This window comes from Drosophila suzukii, chromosome 3 (assembly GCF_043229965.1).
Source record: "Drosophila suzukii chromosome 3, CBGP_Dsuzu_IsoJpt1.0, whole genome shotgun sequence".
Lineage (NCBI taxonomy): Eukaryota > Metazoa > Arthropoda > Insecta > Diptera > Drosophilidae > Drosophila > Drosophila suzukii.
The window spans coordinates 70,913,898-70,932,272 of NC_092082.1; the positions used below are offsets into that span (position 1 = coordinate 70,913,898).

The following is an 18,375-nucleotide window of genomic DNA, read 5'->3' on the forward strand; positions in this document are numbered from 1 at the left end:
ACACCCCCAACTGTTAAGCAATTTTCTCAAAATCTGTGGGTTTGATTTTGATAAAACTTTCACAGAACAGTCCCTAGATTATCCCCTATCTACCCATATACCGTGCATGTTGGCACAACCTCTAGGAGTGGAGCAGTAGGTAATTTCATTTTTGCCCCTCTTTTTTGTATGGGGAAAATCCGAGGTTGCGGTACTGTTAGGCTTTTTTCTCGAAAACTGTGGGTTTGATTTTGATGAAACTTTCAGACAAGGAGCTTGAATTAACCCCTTATAGCTTAGTTTATCGTGCATATTGGCACAACCTCTGTGAGGGGAGCAGTTAACAAAATTGTGGGGACACGATTTTTCAAATGCATTTTTGAAATACTAATAGGCCTCGTATGTGTCCCAAACCTACCTAGCTCGATAGATCTTTTCTTTCTTAACAATCTAGCATTTTAAATTTTTCGATTTGGTCCCCAAATAGCGAGAAAATTTAAAAATAAAAAGGGCCCCATGTTCCATATTCCACCGTTCCCGTTTTCGTTGCTAACAGGCCGACGCTAATTTGACGCACATCATTTCGCCGCCATCACAACTCAAATGTACGGTCACACGCGATTGTTAGGAGTGTGTCTCGGCTAACGCTCCCAACATTTTAGTAAGACCGTACCGTTGGCATAATTCGGTGTATACCAAATATACCGACGGAATAAGGTCCACGCAAATGTTAGGAGGGTGTATCGGCTAACTTAGCAAGGACATCGTCCAGACATTTTAGCGTGACCGTTTGGAATACCTGAACTTTGTCCCACCTCTAGCGAGCTGCGGGCACCCTGTGGGAGGTTAACAGACGCTTAACAGCACGTAACTCAACAATACAAATAAAAACAATTAATATTTTTTAATCAATCGCGAGTGTGAGCCGATTGCACAGTGCATTTGAAACACAACAATAGTGCGGGATGGCCGAAGGCGGCCAAAAGTGGTTGCCGGTCCAGGAAAACAAGTAAGGAGCAGCACAAACTGCGCAGCTCACACCCAAAAAAAAAAAAAAAAACGCGATAAAGGCGAGGGCCAAAGTGAAGATGAAAAACAAAAACAAACGGCCCGGGCCAACGGCCAAAGTGCCAGTGAAATTCGAATGAAAAGCTTGCGCTTCGTGTGCGTTTTTCATGCTCTCCCTGCCTGGCTGCAATTTCCATATTTCTGTGGCATCGCGACTTAGAGATGAGACATCGGTGCCGCGTAACTTTTTGCATACCCTTTCCGCGGGCTCAACTCCACCTGTTCGGTCATGGAATTTGACCCGTCGCCTTCGAAATGCCCCCCAAAAGCTTCGATTTGCGAGTTAAAAACTTTCTTATCAACAGATCCAGTAAACAAGTTACTGAATTCTACGTCTCAAACATTTAAGTGGCCTATAGCATCTGCAAAATGAATGTTAGGGCATTGAAAGGTCGCCATGGTTCACCCTGAATTCTTGTTTTTGTTTTCAAGTTGACCCCTCCCCCACCCCGCCCATCCTTCAACCTTTGGCAGTGTGATTCATACTAAATATAAAGTCAGCGTTTTTGTTTTAATTAACAAGAACTAAAGATTTAGAGGCAGAGTGGTTTCTTTCTAATTTAAAACCATGGCGAAGGAGAGAAGTCGCCATTTTCCCAGGTGGTTGCAGGCGGTTTAATCCGACGAGGGATCGGGAATCTCTAAAGATCTTCGGGGGGAACCCAGGGGGTCACCTTTTTATCAGCGGGTGGGCGGTTGATTTTTAGTAATTTCCGTAATTAGACACCAAAACAATTATCGGTATATCACCATATGTTTTCTTTCAAGTAACCCGGCGCCACCTTCCTATTTATTCGCAGAGATTGGCGAGCTGATTTAAATGGAAAACTTTGAAAACAACAATCTGTTGATAACGAAACCAGCGAAATGCCAACTAACAACTGGAGGCCAAGTCAGGAAGAGTAGTTAAGAGAAGCCAAACCGAAAGCCAACCAGGAGGAGCTGGCGATCTTTCCGGTAAGACCCAAAATCCGAATATCGAAGATTAAACAGCCATGAAACTCGCTGGCGGGTCCATCGCCATGATGGACAACCGGTCGATGGCCTACGTTGCCCACCAGCCCAAGTATGAGCTACCGCTGGAGGAGATTGAGCCGCCCTGCATGCGGTTCTCAGTCAACCTATGGAAGAACGATCCACTGGACTGGGTGGAGCTAATCTGCCTGCTGCCCAATGGATTCCTGCTAGGTCTGAGGGTCAATCCAGCCACCACCATCCAGATGGTCAAGGCGGAGATGGTCAACCAGGCCAAGCAGATGCCGCTGAGCTATATGATCAAGGAGGCCTGCGAGTACCAGGTGTACGGCATCTCGACTTTCAACATCGAACCGTACACGGACGAGACGAAGCGCCTGAGCGAACTGCAGCCCTACTTTGGACTGCTCAGCCTGGGCGATCGCACCGACACCACCAGCTTTAGCAGCGACTACGAGCTGACCAAGATGGTCAGCGTGATGATCGGCAAGTCCTTCGACCACCACCGGACGCAGGGCACGCCCGAGATTGACGACTTCCGGCAGTACATGACGCAGGTCTGCGACAACATCGAGGTGGAACGCTCCATCTACACTTGGCAGCAGCGCCTGCTGTACGAGCACCCCCTGCGACTGGCCAACTCGACGAAGATGCCCGAGCTGATACGGGAGCGCCATCCGACCAGGACCTTCCTCATTGTGGTCAAGAACGAGAATGACCAGAGCACGTTCACGCTGTCGGTGAACGAGCAGGACACACCCTTCACGCTCACGGAGAGCACGCTGCAGAAGATGAACCGGTCGCAGATGAAGATGAACGACCGGACCGGCGACTACATACTCAAGGTGAGCGGACGCGACGAGTACCTGCTCGGCGACTATCCGCTGATCCAGTTCCTGTACATCCAAGAGACGCTCTCGGACTCAGCGGTGCCGAATGTGGTGCTGCAGTCGGTGTACCGCCTGGAGTCGTACATCAACCACTACAACGAGGCCATGGTCCCAAAGCGATTGCCGCCGAAGAAGCAACCAGCCCTGATGTCCAAGGCGCCCTCCTCGTTGTGGGACATGGGCAATTTCTTCCAGCTGACGCTGCACAGCATCTCCAATGTGAACTATGACAAGGCGCGCGCCTTCAAGGTGGGCGTCCATGTGGGCCTTTTCCACGGCGACCAAAAGCTGTGCGCACAGAGATCAATAGACTCTCCCAACGGCAGCGTTGACACGTTCCTGTTTAACGACCAAGTTATGGGCTTTGACATACAAATGCGTAATCTGCCTCGGATGACACGCCTCTGCATTGTGATCTTCGAGGTGACCAAGATGTCGCGCTCCAAGAAGTCGTCCAACAACAAGGACAGCGCTCTCAAGGACGTCTCCTACAACAAGAACCCCCTGGCCTGGGTCAACACAACGCTTTTCGACCACAAGGACATCCTACGCACCGGTCGCCAAACGTTGTACACGTGGACGTACGCCGACGACATCCAGTCGGACGAGGTTTTCCATCCGCTGGGCACCGTTGAACCCAATCCGCGCAAGGAGGAGTGTGCCCTGGTGGAAATCACATTCCACGGCAGCGGAACCGGAAACGTGCGCTACCCCAGCGAGGAGGTCGTGCTGCAGTACGCCGCGGATCGGGCGCAGGCTACTCGACTACAGCAGCAGCAGATGTCAGAGCCTGAGAAACCGATCAAAGAACTGAAAGACCTGGTTGCGAACTACACGGGACTAGACAAGATATACGAGATGGTCGATCAGGACCGCAATGCTATTTGGGAGCGCAGGTAAGTCTGCCAAATAACATAAATGTTATTGTTTCAGTCACATGTAATGATCCTGTAATACTCACAGAAACGACATCATGCGTGAGCTTCCCGAGGAGCTATCCATCCTGCTTCACTGCGTCTACTGGAAGGAGCGGGACGATGTAGCGGACATATGGTACCTGCTCAAGCATTGGCCGCTAATCTCGATAGAACGCTCTTTGGAGCTGCTGGACTACGCGTATCCAGATCCGGCCGTAAGGCGTTTTGCCATCCGATGTTTGCACTTTCTCAAGTAAGATTTAATTCTAACATGTGGCCAATATAGTATCATAATTTTATTAACGGGGTTAGAATTGGGGTTTCGCTTAATTTAAGGTCTTCGGAATCATTATTAATTCGAACATTTTTTTCCCCACAGGGACGAAGACCTGTTGCTATATCTGCTCCAATTGGTTCAAGCCATAAAGCACGAATCGTATCTGGAAAGCGATTTGGTGGTGTTTCTGCTAGAGCGAGCTCTGCGCAACCAGCGCATCGGACACTACTTCTTCTGGCACCTGCGCTCCGAAATGCAGACACCGTCTATGCAAACGCGGTTTGGCCTCCTGCTGGAGGTCTACCTCAAGGGCTGCAAGCATCACGTGGCGCCACTCCGCAAACAGCTGAATGTTCTGGAAAAGCTGAAACAGGGATCTCTGATAGCCAAGAAGGGCAGCAAGGAGAAGGTTAAGACCATGCTGCAGGACTTTCTGCGGGACCAGCGCAATTCTGGGGTCTTTCAGAACATCCAGAATCCACTGAATCCCAGCTACCGGTGCAGCGGCGTAACACCAGACAGGTGCAAGGTAATGGACAGCAAGATGCGTCCGCTGTGGGTGGTGTTTGAGAACGCCGACATGAACGCCAACGATGTGCACATCATTTTCAAGAATGGTGACGATCTCCGCCAAGACATGCTCACGCTGCAGATGTTGCGGGTGATGGACCAGCTGTGGAAACGAGATGGGTAAGCATAAATGCAGTAAACTATACAAGATCGGGTTAATAAAATCTTTACCCTCCGTCAGCATGGACTTCCGCATGAACATCTACAACTGCATCAGCATGGAGCAGCGCCTTGGCATGATAGAGGTGGTGCGGCACGCAGAGACCATTGCCAACATACAGAAGGAGAAAGGCATGTTCTCGGCCACGTCGCCGTTCAAGAAGGGCTCGCTCCTCAGTTGGCTCAAGGAGCACAACAAGCCCGCCGACAAGCTAAACAAGGCCATCAACGAGTTCACGCTCAGCTGTGCTGGCTACTGCGTGGCCACCTATGTGCTTGGTGTGGCCGATCGGCACTCGGACAACATAATGGTCAAACGAAATGGACAGGTAAATGCAAATTCCTTGTTTGCCAAGGAAGTTAATTAAAACGTAATCTTGTTTGTAGCTTTTCCACATTGATTTTGGCCACATCCTTGGTCATTTCAAGGAAAAGTTTGGAGTGCGTCGGGAACGAGTGCCCTTCGTATTAACCCATGATTTCGTTTACGTGATCAACAAGGGTTTCAACGACCGCGAGTCAAAAGAGTTCTGTCACTTTCAGGAATTGTGCGAGCGCGTAAGTTAAAACCAAAGCAACAATTAGACGAAAAATTAATAAATTTTAAATTGCAGGCCTTTTTAGTTCTACGCAAACACGGCTGCCTTATTTTATCGCTGTTCTCAATGATGATTTCAACGGGACTGCCAGAACTTTCCTCCGAAAAGGATTTAAACTACCTACGTGAAACTTTAGTATGTCTTGGAGAGCAATTATATGGCGAAGCTCAACCTAACTCATCGCAATGTTCTGTTTCAGGTGCTGGACTACACGGAGGAGAAAGCTCGCGAACATTTCCGAGCGAAATTCAGCGAAGCTTTGGCTAACTCCTGGAAGACTTCCCTTAATTGGGCCTCGCACAATTTCTCCAAGAACAACAAACAGTAAACAGACAACTACATCGACATCAACATCAAGAAGTTGGCATCACGATCGATTCGGAGTCAACTCCATCTCGCACACAAACAAGACCACTCACCAAGTCTAAATGGATCCACATTTCTTTTCTGCCTGCCCCTCTGAGCCTTTGCTACAGGCGTAGTACAATTTTGTATCCAATTCATAAAGTTCAAAACTATGTGTTCACTATGTTAGGCCGAGATATATTCAATCCCCCCACACAGACAACCCCTGACCCATAGCTTATAATGTCGCTCCCACAAGTGCTCCAATATACTTTACTGTTAATTTGTACATTTACGTGTTCACCCATTCTTGTAATTCTAATCATTTATCACCCCCGCATTCAGTGACCTTTGGACCCTGGAATTGTTTTGTTGTCTATTATTCATTTGTTGTTTAAACACCCCCGCACATGCAAACTCGCGCATGAACGTGCAAAAAATTGTATCCTATTATGCTATATAAGTTTAAGAGACATTTAACTCTATAAGTTTAAATTTAATGATTGCTATCCCTACATTACGATTAATTGTGTACTATAATTTGTGTCTGCTTTTGTATCAGCAGCCAATCATTACTTTGTGTTTTCCGGTTTCATTTTATAGTGTTCTCTAATATTTGTAACGTATTTTGTAAATCATGGATAACTACAATTAAATGAAATAAATTAAATAAATATAAACGAACGAATGTATACAATTTAATCGAAACAAGAAAAATATATATACAATTGTGCTTCTACGTTTACGATAGACTGCGGTTTTTAAATATGTTTTGTATAGGCAACTAGAGGAGGGCCTTGGATGGGTGTTTGTTATTCTTCGGTATATTTAGTATTTACTTCCCTATAGTCGATAATTGATCACTAGAGAATCTGTCGTAGGACTCATAGGATTTTTCTCTGAAGTTATGGAGTTAACCCAATGTAAACACTTTTTTGAAATTATAGTTTTTTTTAGCTCTCTCAATAGGTAACCTTATAGGCTGATAGTCAACTCCCCAACTCAGCAAAACGTTCATGTATTAGTTTTCATACATTTAGTATAGTTTTTATTGACATCAAGTATTCAGTTTCAGTATATATACCTATATAAAATATATTTTTTTAAGATTAATTTTGTTTCCGTTACTTTACACACATTTCAACATCCCGAGGTGCAGTATTTTGAAACCCTTTGCTTACTTTTTATATTTCACGTTTTGCCAACATTATTTTCGGGTTTGCGCACATTGTTCGACAATGCACGTAGTACATGTGCTTAACAATAGCAACTCTCAAAGACATCGATAGTTAAATTATAAACACTACCATTCAATAAAACAAAAACGTCGTACACAGTACCGTTGTAAATGTAAAAATAAAATAATAGTCCCTAGACGCCTAGCTAACTAACTAATCAGTAAATAGTAAAAACCGTATGGAATTTTTGTGGAAATTTTATTTATATTCGTTTAGGATATCTTTCGTAACGCTTACTTAAAAGGTTAGGCGAATGACGCTTGCTTAAACATTTCCTACTGTCAGGACTTCAAAATAACCTGAATCTACCCATTTTTCCATTGGAAAACATTATTTTCTACCTTGAACAGCATTTACCCAGTGAGTAAAATATTAAGCAAGTTTCAATCGACCTTGTGCAAACTTTTCTCGACCTCAATGGAATCTTTTTGTTTTTATTCTGCTTAATCAGATACAAAATATACAGTATTTTGTTAAAATCCGTTATAAAAATAGTTATATTAAATATATTGGTTATTTCTCGTGTATCGGTTTACTCTGTTGTCGTGTAAAAATACTGTATTTACAATTACAACTATTTACTTACACATTATCATATCAGTAAATATAAATAGTCATTTGATTTATATAAATAATTTAGAAAATATGAGAAACCGCGTTTGTTTTTGTCTTTTTGCGTTAGGAATATGTTTTTTTTTATTTGTATCAGTTTCAGTTGTACGAATTCCGGTTTGAAATTGTCTGTTTAGGATCTTTTTGCTTTTTTTGTAAATATTTTGTATATGTGAATTTTTGTACATTTTCATTTGTTTTTGATTGGACAGCATTGACAGTAATATGCACTAGGTAAAGAATTACAACTGTTAGATATTAACAACAATTGTGAGGGATAAGTATAAATCCACCTAGGATTTAAACTTAACCCTCACAAATTACTTTTTCGACTTTTTAAAAAAGAAATGATAAGCTTAGAATCAATCAATGAATTAAAGAACTTCCGAAAAACTCATTCAATGGCTCTAAGAAATACAGGTTAAAATTTGGTTGGAATGTTTGCATTTCTGAAATGATTTGGAATAAACATTCCAAATTTATTCAAAAATACATTCCTAGAACATACAATAACATTTATAATCGTAAATAGTCTACCCAGTACAATTTCCTGTCGATTGCTTTTTGGACCTCGATATTTGGGACGTCTACATTTTTCCCATAAAATATCTGTAAATGTTTGCATTTATAGTTCTTTTCTAGTAAATTTGTTTTCTGTTTTACACATTAATTTTTGTATCCCTAGTTTTACTTTCATCTTTAAAGGCACAAGCATTTTATAAAAATCTGTTCTTGTAGTTTTGTTAAATATACTTTAAAAAGTTATATGCTGCGATCCGTAACTAAGTTTTTCTTTTTTTTTTTCTAAAAAATTCAGGTTCAGTCTGTTTCAAGGAAATGTTTTGATGAAAAAAACGTAACTCTTTTTTGAGATTCTTCAAGACTTGCATTTTATACATCCTATAGAAAATGTTTTTAATAGTAGGTATTACTTTTCATTAGTCGGCATAGAATAAAATTCCTTTGCATATTTAATATGTTTGTCGAAAATTCCATTTCTCAACTGAGTGTATAAAAAGTTCTGGAACGGGTTTAAAAACATATTTAAATTTTATCCTCGTCGTTTTTTCTCTTTTCGTATGGGTTTTTTAAATGTTCGGCCTTAATTGAGAACCTAGGATTAGGCTTAGGCTAAAACAATTAGGTTAAGACTAAACTAGCAGCGAACTTATCAAATAATATTACGTGTAGTTGAATGTCGTCTTAAGCGCTACTAGTGCGAAAATGTACTTAACTCGATGGTTGGCCCAGAAACTGGGGCAGCTGGGGCGTGTGTATGTCTCAGTGCTTTGACAGATTCAGTGGTAAGTCTGGGGAGAGAAAGAATTCGTATTTAAATTGTGTTTTTTGTGCATTAAATGATATTCAAGTCAAAAAAAACATTAAAGCTGATATGAGTGAAGTGTTCGTGTAGAAATACTAAATATGCTGCTACAGCCAATACTTGGAAAATGAAAACTTCACGTATTTCATAATATTTCGCGTCAAATATAGATAAATTTAAAAGAAGTTGATATTGGTTACCACACCTACGATTTTCCAATTCCCAACTGGATGCTAAAAAACTCATATTGATTTGCTCACCTGAACTTTGTTCATTCCTTAGGCTACTAGTATGAAACATTGCGGAGGAGCTGGCGCCGGAAGGGGCCGCCGAGGAGGAGGCGGATGCGCTCGAGCTGCTCGGCGAAGTGGAGGCGGTGCGATGACTGGACGCTGCAGACATTTGGTCGGTACTACTATCAGTCAGTTTTGGCGTGGCCAGGTGAGCGGGCGAGTGGTGGGTGGTCAGTGCAGCCGGATGAGGATGCTGGTGCGGATGGGCCAAGTGCGGATGCGTGTGGGGACTGGGGGCGGGTTGTCCGAAGGCTCCGGCAGCTGCAGCAGCCGCCACCACTCCGTTATAGGCGAACGCGTGATAGGCCGATTGTGGCGACAGTCTCGCAGCAGCAGCAGCTGCAGCCGCGGCGGCCGCAGAGCTGGCGGCTTGTGGATGTGTCGGCAGCAGGGGCGATGCTCCGGCCTGATAGTGGTGCATCCACAGCGGACTGTGCCTCAAGGCCGCCAGTGTGGATATGTACGGATGGTATAGCGACGGCGACACCACCGAGGGAATGTAGGCTGCTGCGGCCGCAGCTGCCGCCGCTGCTGCAGCTGCACTGCTGCTTGACGTGACCGGCGCCGATGTCGGACTCCCGCCCGAACCATTGCCGTTCACCTGAGGCGCTGGCGGATACATATAGTAGTGCAGCGGCGAGCTGCGCTGCAGATGCGGCTGCTGCTGCATGTGCCGCCGGTCCGGAGGCGAGGCACTCCGATCGCCGGGCGAGGGACAGCTGCTGCTGCTGGCCGACGGCGAGGCGAACTCGCGTCGGATCGATGCAGTCTTTTTGGGCACAGTGCGCGGCGTCGTAGCGGGCGATGCTGGCGAGGAACGCGGAGGCGACAGGTCCTGCGATGCTGAGCTCGTTGTCGGTGGACGACCTGCACCAGCATAGGGATCCCTGTAGAATGTGTGACCATAGTCCACGGGAGAGCCCGCCGTGTACGGTGGCGACCGCTTCTTGGTTCCAGAGTGCGAGGGTGACTTCCCGCCTCCATTGCTGCCGCTCACATCCGGAGACTTGGGCGAGGTGAGCAACGCGCGTGGATAGCTCGAGGAGCTTGGCTGGTACAGGGAGTGGTGCGGGTGGTGCACATTGCTGATAATAGCCGCCGGATGATCGCCGCCCTTCTTGCTGGAGGAGGAGGATGTGCTGCCGCTGCCACTACTTCCACCCAGCAGCGAGTGGATGCTGTAGGAGCTGTTGAGTCTCGTGGGCTGCGTTGATACTGCCGCTGGCGAAGTGCTGGTTGAGCTGGATGCGGAACTGGCACTCGGCTTTCCTTGGGGTGGGGCCAGATTCATCGGCGACGCCTTGCCAGCCGGTGATGATGTCGAAGAGGCCTTTGCCCGGCTCCGTTTTCCACCCGCTCCCCCGCTGTTACCTCCAGCGCTGCCGTTATTTACGCATCCGTTGTCCTCCAGCGACACCTTCTCGAACTCGCGCAGGATTCTCTTCCTGGGCGACACGTGCTGGTGGTGGTACTCGACTAGACGGCTGGCTGCTGTTGCCGACGAGGGCGGAGAAGCCTGAAAAAAGACATTTAAATGGTCAGTCTTGACTGTTTGTTGCAAAACTTTAAAATTTAATCTTGTTACTGGACTTTTTACCGATTTTAATTTGAAATTGCTCTCGACAAACTTGAACTTTAGACGTGTGAATTAAATATTCGTTAAAAATCAAATGATTACAAGCAATTAACATGCTTCATATTCAAAGAAAACTGGGATAAAACCAGAAATTGGACGTTTATCGAACCTATGTAGAGTTCAAACGAAACTCACCTTGTGCGTCAAGGAGTGGCCTAGACTGCCGATGGCTCCACCACGCTCTGCTGACGCCGTACTCGTTGCGGATACCGCTGGAGCTTTCGACAGTTGCTCTAAGCGTGCTGGTACGCCATCGATTAGTTTCTGGATGATGCTGCTGAGCTTGGCCCGAGGTTTTGGCTTTGGTTTCCCAATTCTCGTCTTGAGGTCGCCGTTTAGGTCACCGTTCACGGGATTCGCGCTCCTGGGCGGCGCTGTCATGGCTTCCTCGTCCTCGCTCGTATTCATCTTCTCCACAGTCTCCTCTTTTGGTTGTGCATCCACCTGCAGAGCGGGCGATGCTACTTTCGACTCACTGTCATCGTCAACCTCTTTCTTGGGTTCCTTCTCAGGCCTTTCAGCATCTTCCTCGCCTTTGATCGTTTCCGGTTTTTCAGTTTTAATCTCATCTGTGGGTGTGTCCGCCTCAGCGCCACCTTCAACGGTCTCTGCAGCTTCCGCTTTAAGAGTGTCGTCGCCGTTTTCAGCCTTGACTGCCGTCTCAAATATGGACTGCTGCTCCTCGCTGGTTGTCAGCGGCTCATGAGGCCGCCGACGTCTGCGAGCGGCTGTTTGGAGCGCAGCCCGGCGAAGTGCACTGTTCCTGGGGCGGTGATAAAAAAGCGACAGCTCCTTGGATATACCGCGCCTGGGACGGGACTGTTTCCAGGGCTGATCTCGCTGCCAGGGCGAAGACTGTATTGAGCTGTTGTCGTCCGAAACTGCAAGGGAGGGGGATGTTAATACAAAATGTATGATTTGGCGATTCAGTTCGATATGTCTAGAGCGAATCGCCTCTAGAAACATTAGTGTTATCATAGCACAGATATTTGTTTATTTTTATAGCGCTCCGAAGCGCTTTATAGTTTTTTTGTGATGAACTAATGGAAAATTGTACGATTATGCTTGCTCAGGACTAGTTCGATCCATATGAAGTTTTCTTTTAGTCTTTACCATAATTGCAAAGAGGCTATCGGATAATATTGATGACATAAATCCAATCTCTACTTTAGGGGAGGTACATAGAGGTTAGAAGTTTTAGAGAATTTGGCGCTACTTTAAAATTTCAGGCGATTAATTTGTGTTTTACCGAAATTGGACTTTATCCCACACGTGTCTTTAGAATCATTTGAACTTATAAACACATGTTTTGCTACTACCGACTTTGAGAACCCTATTTGTTTAATCTGTAAGTTCCCAATTAGGCTTCCTACTGAAGAGTAATCCCGTGGAACTACCAAGTGATACGTACAGCTCAGCGATGTGGAATTCTCGTTCTTTGGATACGCTGTGGTCACCGCCGACGTGGGGGTCACAGTGGCCGAGGTGGCCGCCGATGGAGGCCGGAAGGTCTTGCGCGTTACCGAGACCCAACCGCTTTTATCGCCATCCTTGGATCGTGCCAGTTCCAATATGAATTTGCCATCTGCGCAGGGGAATATCAATATTAATTCATATTTCTAGGGGCTTAGGGTGAACAAACAGAGGAACTTGCCTTTGAAGAACTGCAAACGGCCGCCGTAGCCGCCCCAGCTGTTGTTGCTGTTGCCGTGCGTCGATATTGGAGTCCTGCCCATATCAAAGCTGCCGCCGGAGTTGCTGCCCTTGCCGATCTTCACTGTTCCCGCTGCCGCTGCTGCTGCTGCTACTGCTGCAGTGGTGGGCAGTGGGCCAGTGGCTGCTCCGCCCAAGGAACTGTAGTCCAGGACGCCGCCCAGGACATCGATGGTGGGCTTGGACGCAGTAGCTCCAACGATGCTGGCTGCCACTGCGGCGGATGCAGCCATGATGCTACTACTTTTTGGCGTCTTGGCATGCGGCAAAAAGCCATTTGAGGGGGTGGAGCTGCAGGATGAGGGCGTTGGCGTTGTCGTGGACGTGGGCGTGGTCGTCCTGCTTAAGTTGGCGGGCAGGGGCGGTGGCAGTGGGGGAAAGCTGCTACTGCTGCTGTTGTTGTTGCTATTGCCGTTCAGGCCATTTTTCAGTAGAAACTTGGCGGCCGCCTCTGCAATTATGCTACTACAGTTGTTGTTGCTACTGCTGCTCTCGTTGCCGTTGTTGTTGTTGCTGCTGCTGCTACTTGCTGCGTTGTTGTTGCTACTGCTGCTGCTGTTGTTATTGCTGTTATTGTTGTTGTTGCTGGAGTTACTGCTGTTACTGTTAATGTTACTTTTATGCTCATCGGTCATTGTTGTCTGTTGCACTCTGTTACGCTCGTGACGTCATTTAGACAGGGGCCTTCAAAGAGAAACACATTCGTTTGCATCGGACATTACATTTAGCGCAAGCTCGCATTTAAAAACCGCATTGAATGGACAATTTGAATACCATTTATTTCATTGTTTTTGTTGTAAATTCCTCGCGCAGAGTTCGCGGCCGGAAGAAACGGCGCCGACGGCGTCGCTAAGCAAAATATGCCAGCTCGGCACGGCGTTAGGAGCGTCTAGCACCATTTTCATGTTTTGGGGCACCGTACCACCGTTCCCTATTATTATTGCACACACATATTCTTATTGCATCCTGGCCACTGGCCCGTCCGTCCCACTGGGCGGTATTTAACCAACTTCACAGGCACACACGGCGGGGCTTTTTGTGCGTTTTCTTTGGGCCCAAATGTTAAGCGGAGGCAGCGCACAAAGAGAGCACAAAACGAAGTGCGGACAAGGTGGAGATAAAATGGAAAAAACGTTCTCCAATTACCGTCAGCGGATATATCGATAGCCGATGGTCTGTCCAAGCGGGTGGCGGCGGACCGATTTAGTTAAACAATTTAGCAGGCAGTTGGCGGGGGCAGCTCAGTTTCCAACCAATAAACTAATAAATAAATTTAAAAATTATCAACGAAAAACGCAGCCTCGGTGCACTGTGTGACCGTCAACTGAGAACGGCGAAATCCGCAGCGCCAGTGAGCATGCTATCTAATATCATGATTCCACTGGATTCCCGCCTTAAATTGTTGCGTTTCCACTTGCAATTTACATTATACCTTATTCATGTGGAAAAGTAAACGCGAGCTTTAACACATGCTGGATTTAATGCGAAATGGTTTTGGTTCCTTGCACAGGGAGGATGAAATGTTTGGTAAATAAAATAAACCTAACTTTTGCCAGCAATCATTGAGCCAGAATATGGGTATTTGAGAGAATGGAACACCGGTGATCCAATAAGAGAAATGTAAAAATGATATCGATACCTACAGATGTCCAGTTTTAGAAGCTTTTCATTGTTTAAAATTGTAACAGTTTTTTTGGAAAGTTAATTATATAATGCTTTTATAATGTTGATATAATGCTGTTCGATAGTTTTTAGGATTTGGGAGTGACAAGAATTTGAATAAAAGACTTCTTTTACTTATTTCATGACAGAAACAAGTTGTAAATCGAAATAGACATAAAGTTTTGCAAGTATTATTAAATTAAACAAATTTAAATTAATATTAATGTGCCTAAATTTTTAATAAACTAGGGTCTAAGCAAACTTAGATGATTACCAATCTAAATTCTAGGCTTCCTCTAAGGCTGAGCTCAAGCTTATAACAATACCCCTTGAATTAAAATGTTCATATTAGTCGTAGAATAAAATATTTATTTATTATTAAGTCCAGAATGTAAACATTAAGCGATAATGGTATGTTACGTTAAATTCCCACACTTCAGCTAGGTAAATACTTATGGTTGCAAGTGTCTTTTTATTGCGTATAATACTGTTTGCTCGTAAATCGAATTACTGGTAATTGTGAGCTCGGGCGGGTTAAAATATATATTTAAATAGCCTTTGCATACGGAATACAACCCATCTTCTGCTTCTTAAAGTTAAACACAACTCGTATTCTCTCTCGTTTGCCGCCGCGGCCTACCTCCAATTATACTTCAAGTACTCTGAAGTTCTAATGCAAAATATAATGTAAATCTTACGCGTCTATCATGTCGATTATCAGTAGGTTAGTTTAGGTATAGGCTATATTCGAGTTGCTTTTGATATGGGCGAGAAGTCGTCGATTGCACGAGAATGGCTAAGAATAGATGCTTAGTAGATATTGCACAAAGTAAATCGTAAGATGTTACAACAGAGGGCATACAACATAATAAATTAAATTTAGTTTTGTTTTCCGTTTTGCCAACATAATTTAAATATCACAGACGTTTTGCCAATTGTTTAACTAATTTGCCGTTTTGCTTGTTAATTTTGCATGCCGAATAGGGAAAGACAGAGTGGAGAGAATGAAATCATACGAATCCAACCGCAGGATGTATATATACCTAAATGTCAGTCAAATGTGAAAATTAAATCAAGTCTTGCGTTGAACATGGCACGTAATTGCTAAAAGGAAAACCGGAGCCAAGCCTACGAGGGTAAACTGCTATGCTTATGTATAATCTAGGCGTATTTCTGTGTGTAAATACTAAGTGTTCTCGAACTTCTGGAAGAATGTGGGAGTGGGTGTCTACTGCATGCTACCAGATGAACTCCGTCCTACGCCTAGTGCATGTTATCCACTCTGCCCGAAGGGAGGCCCAAGGCGGCGCTCAGGTTGAGTCCTGGGGGAACCCCCACACCAACGCCCACGCTCACACCCACTCCTGATCCCACGTTGCCCTCGCTCTCGCTCTTCCAGGAGGACACCGGTATGTGGGGAGCTGGGAGGCAGTTGCGAAGCGTCTGCACGATCTGAATGGTGTCCATGAGGGCTGCAGAGGAGAAGGAATCAGAAGGAGACGGTCAGCATCTGAGATAGCTGGCACACAGAACCGGTTCTCAGTTTGGTACTCACTCTTCTGCAGACTCTCGCTCTGCTTGCCGTAGGGCTTGCACATCGAGGGACGTATGTAGGTCTTCATCCGCGACATGTTCCGCATCAGCTCCGCAAAGATCCGCACTATCTTGTCCTGTCCCACGGCCAGGTGATCCATGCGGTTGGCGTCGCCGGTGGCCCAGGCCCCATTGTGCAGCGCCAGCAAATCCTTGTTCGACTCTATTGAATCTAGATTGGAGCTGAGATGGGCGAAAATTTACAATATTATGAGAATATCCAATATTAAGGGGTAAAAGTGATATATGGGTTAGCAACAAAAAGTGTACAGGATCTATTGAAAAAAAATAGATTTTAATTTATAGAATGATTTAGTTGCACGGTTTCTCCATTTATATTAATTTATAATTAAAAATATAAGATATCTTAATTATGTATGTAATTCCACTCACCGCAAGGAGTCGGCCACGTTCTTGTGGGTAATCTGGTCCAGCGAGGAGTGTGAGGAAGACGAAGAGGACGAGTGCGGCGACTGCGATGGCGGCGGCAAAGGATGATGGCCGTGATGGGCCTGAGGGCCTGCTGCAGATCCTCCTGCCGCGGATGTGGCTGTGGCCGTCGGTGGCTGGTTGGCGGCCACGGCGGCAGCCACCGCCTGCGATTGCATCAGTCCCTGGATCTGAAGATTGGCGGCTGCAGCCGCGACGGCCATGGGATCAAAGTGCTTGGGATCAAGCTGGGCGAAGACACGCTGCTTTTCCAGCGGGCTAAGATGGTTGCTAAGCTTCTCGAGACTTTGCTGGGCGAGGACGCGGTTCTGCTGTTGAATTAGGGCCGCCGTTAGTTGCTGCTGGTGCTTGGCTGCTGCCTGTTGTTGCTGCTGCTGCTGCTGTTGCTGCTGCTGCTGTTGTTGCTGCTGCTGCTGTTGGTGATGGGCTGCTGCTGCACTGATCTGTGATAGCTGTGTCTGGATGCTGCTCTGCTGTTGCTTGGTCAAGTGCTGCAGTTGCGGCGGCACCGGAACCTGCGGCACCTTGGTCCCCGTCGACTTGGACAGATCGATCTCTACGTTTGCCGAACTCGAGCTGCTTGCCGCACTAGACGTCGAGCCGGTGGCCGAGCCTCCTGGTCCAGATCCAGCTGCTCCGCCAGGCGGCAGGTGGGAAAGACGTTGCAGGAACTCGGGCGTATTTACGCCCGGATACTGCTGCTCCATAAACGGCATGGGCGAGATGCCCATGTGGTTTTTGTAGTAACGGCAAGCGGGACTGGGGCACGACTGCACCACCTCGATGATGAACTCCTTCTCCATCCCAAACTGATCCCGTCCGATGGTGTAGGACTCGATGACCGCCCGCACCGTGGCATCCACACTGAGGTGCAGGCCATGTGGTCCGGACATGTGCTTCAGCATCACTGCATTGGCAAAGTGCTCGAAGGGCAGCACAATCTTTCCATTGTCCCGGAGGATCAGACGTCCCTGGGAGTCCAGAGTCAACCGATTGGCCAGCACCCTGCAAGAGAAGAACGTTAGGAGGGATATACTGAAAGATCAACGTCCTACTCACTGCAGATAGGCTGCGCTGGGGAGCATGGCGTTGTCCTTCAGATCGCTGAAGCACTGCAGCAGTTCGGCACTCGGATTCCAGCCCTTGTTCTGCAAATACAGCTGCAGCAGCATGTATAGCTTCTCCGTTACATAGCCCACTCCTGGCATTCCGGCATTCGGCTGGGGCAGCATATCCCCGCCTGCCACGCCCCCTCCGCCGCCACCGCCTCCGGGTCCTTTGGAGAGAGCCGCCTTCATGGTCTCGGACAGATCCAATTTGTAGTTGTCGGGATAGAAGTGCTTGGCGTGGTCCTGCAAGGATTGCAATGCGGATTGATTGATTGATACACACAATCAGAGACGGAGACACCCGAAACCGAACCCTCGCCACCGCCACCGCCCACTCACCAAATTGTTCATTTTCGTCTGGGACTACGGATTCCTAGTCTGAGTGACGCCAGCGCAGCATCCTGGATTCGAATGACCAACGGTTGCTCTGGGGGAATCACCCGTCGGTTGGGGGACGAGACTGGGCTAACTGGCGGCCACGGATCGGGGGAAAAAAGTGTATGTGTCCGCCGCCTAATTGTGTTGTCCTTGCAAGGAAGGAAGTGGGGGAGGCAAGCAGTGTGGCCGTCGCGCGGCACAGCCAAAAGCCCGAAAAAGCAAAGGGCGGATTCACAAAAGCTTCAAAACAAGTTTTGAAATAATTAAAAAAACGGCTAGGAAAAACAGTTTAATTGTAACCTTTTTATACACCATACTCTAAAAATTTAATCACACGGATCATAATCAATTCCATGAATGATAGATTAATGTAACCGCTTTTGTTCTATAGTCAAAAGTAACGGACAAAAGAAAAATTTAAAGTTATACCTATTATTCAAAAAAAATTTTTTTTTCGAAATATTACTTTAAATTATAATATGTTTTACATACAAGAAAACTTAAAACTATAATTATATATAAGAACACAATATAAGTGCAGTTTGAAAACATTAGGAATTGTTCTATTGATGAAATTCAGTTTAGTTT

General features: G+C 46.2%; 3 protein-coding genes across 4 annotated transcripts; 1 reads left to right on the plus strand and 2 right to left on the minus strand.

Moving 5' to 3' along the window:
* The first annotated feature begins 800 nt into the window (after nt 1–800).
* On the plus strand, nt 801–6,529 carry Pi3K92E (phosphatidylinositol 3-kinase 92E). The gene is made up of 8 exons (XM_036818380.3): nt 801–988; nt 1,848–3,808; nt 3,876–4,082; nt 4,209–4,796; nt 4,858–5,164; nt 5,223–5,393; nt 5,450–5,569; nt 5,634–6,529. The coding sequence occupies exons 2-8, from the start codon at nt 2,043–2,045 to the stop codon at nt 5,760–5,762; spliced, it is 3,288 nt and encodes a 1,095-aa protein (XP_036674275.2). The 5' UTR covers nt 801–988; nt 1,848–2,042; the 3' UTR covers nt 5,763–6,529.
* Nucleotides 6,530–6,800: 271 nt separating this feature from the next.
* H (transcriptional corepressor hairless) lies at nt 6,801–13,927 on the minus strand. 2 transcript variants are annotated; one of them, XM_017084040.4, is made up of 6 exons: nt 13,742–13,927; nt 12,537–13,279; nt 12,294–12,467; nt 11,018–11,763; nt 9,214–10,762; nt 6,801–8,939 (listed from the first exon to the last, which is right to left on the minus strand). In XM_017084040.4, exons 2-6 carry the CDS (start codon nt 13,228–13,230, stop codon nt 8,911–8,913), a joined length of 3,192 nt encoding a protein of 1,063 aa, XP_016939529.4. In that variant the 5' UTR covers nt 13,231–13,279; nt 13,742–13,927; the 3' UTR covers nt 6,801–8,910. The 2 variants fall into 2 exon arrangements, with proteins under 2 accessions (XP_016939529.4, XP_065722181.2); XM_065866109.2 differs by having other exon boundaries at nt 13,370–13,927.
* Nucleotides 13,928–14,605: 678 nt separating this feature from the next.
* LOC108011991 (uncharacterized) lies at nt 14,606–17,968 on the minus strand. The gene is made up of 5 exons (XM_017077257.4): nt 17,749–17,968; nt 17,360–17,652; nt 16,244–17,305; nt 15,813–16,033; nt 14,606–15,729 (listed from the first exon to the last, which is right to left on the minus strand). The coding sequence occupies exons 1-5, from the start codon at nt 17,758–17,760 to the stop codon at nt 15,521–15,523; spliced, it is 1,797 nt and encodes a 598-aa protein (XP_016932746.3). The 5' UTR covers nt 17,761–17,968; the 3' UTR covers nt 14,606–15,520.
* Between the last annotated feature and the right edge of the window lie 407 nt (nt 17,969–18,375).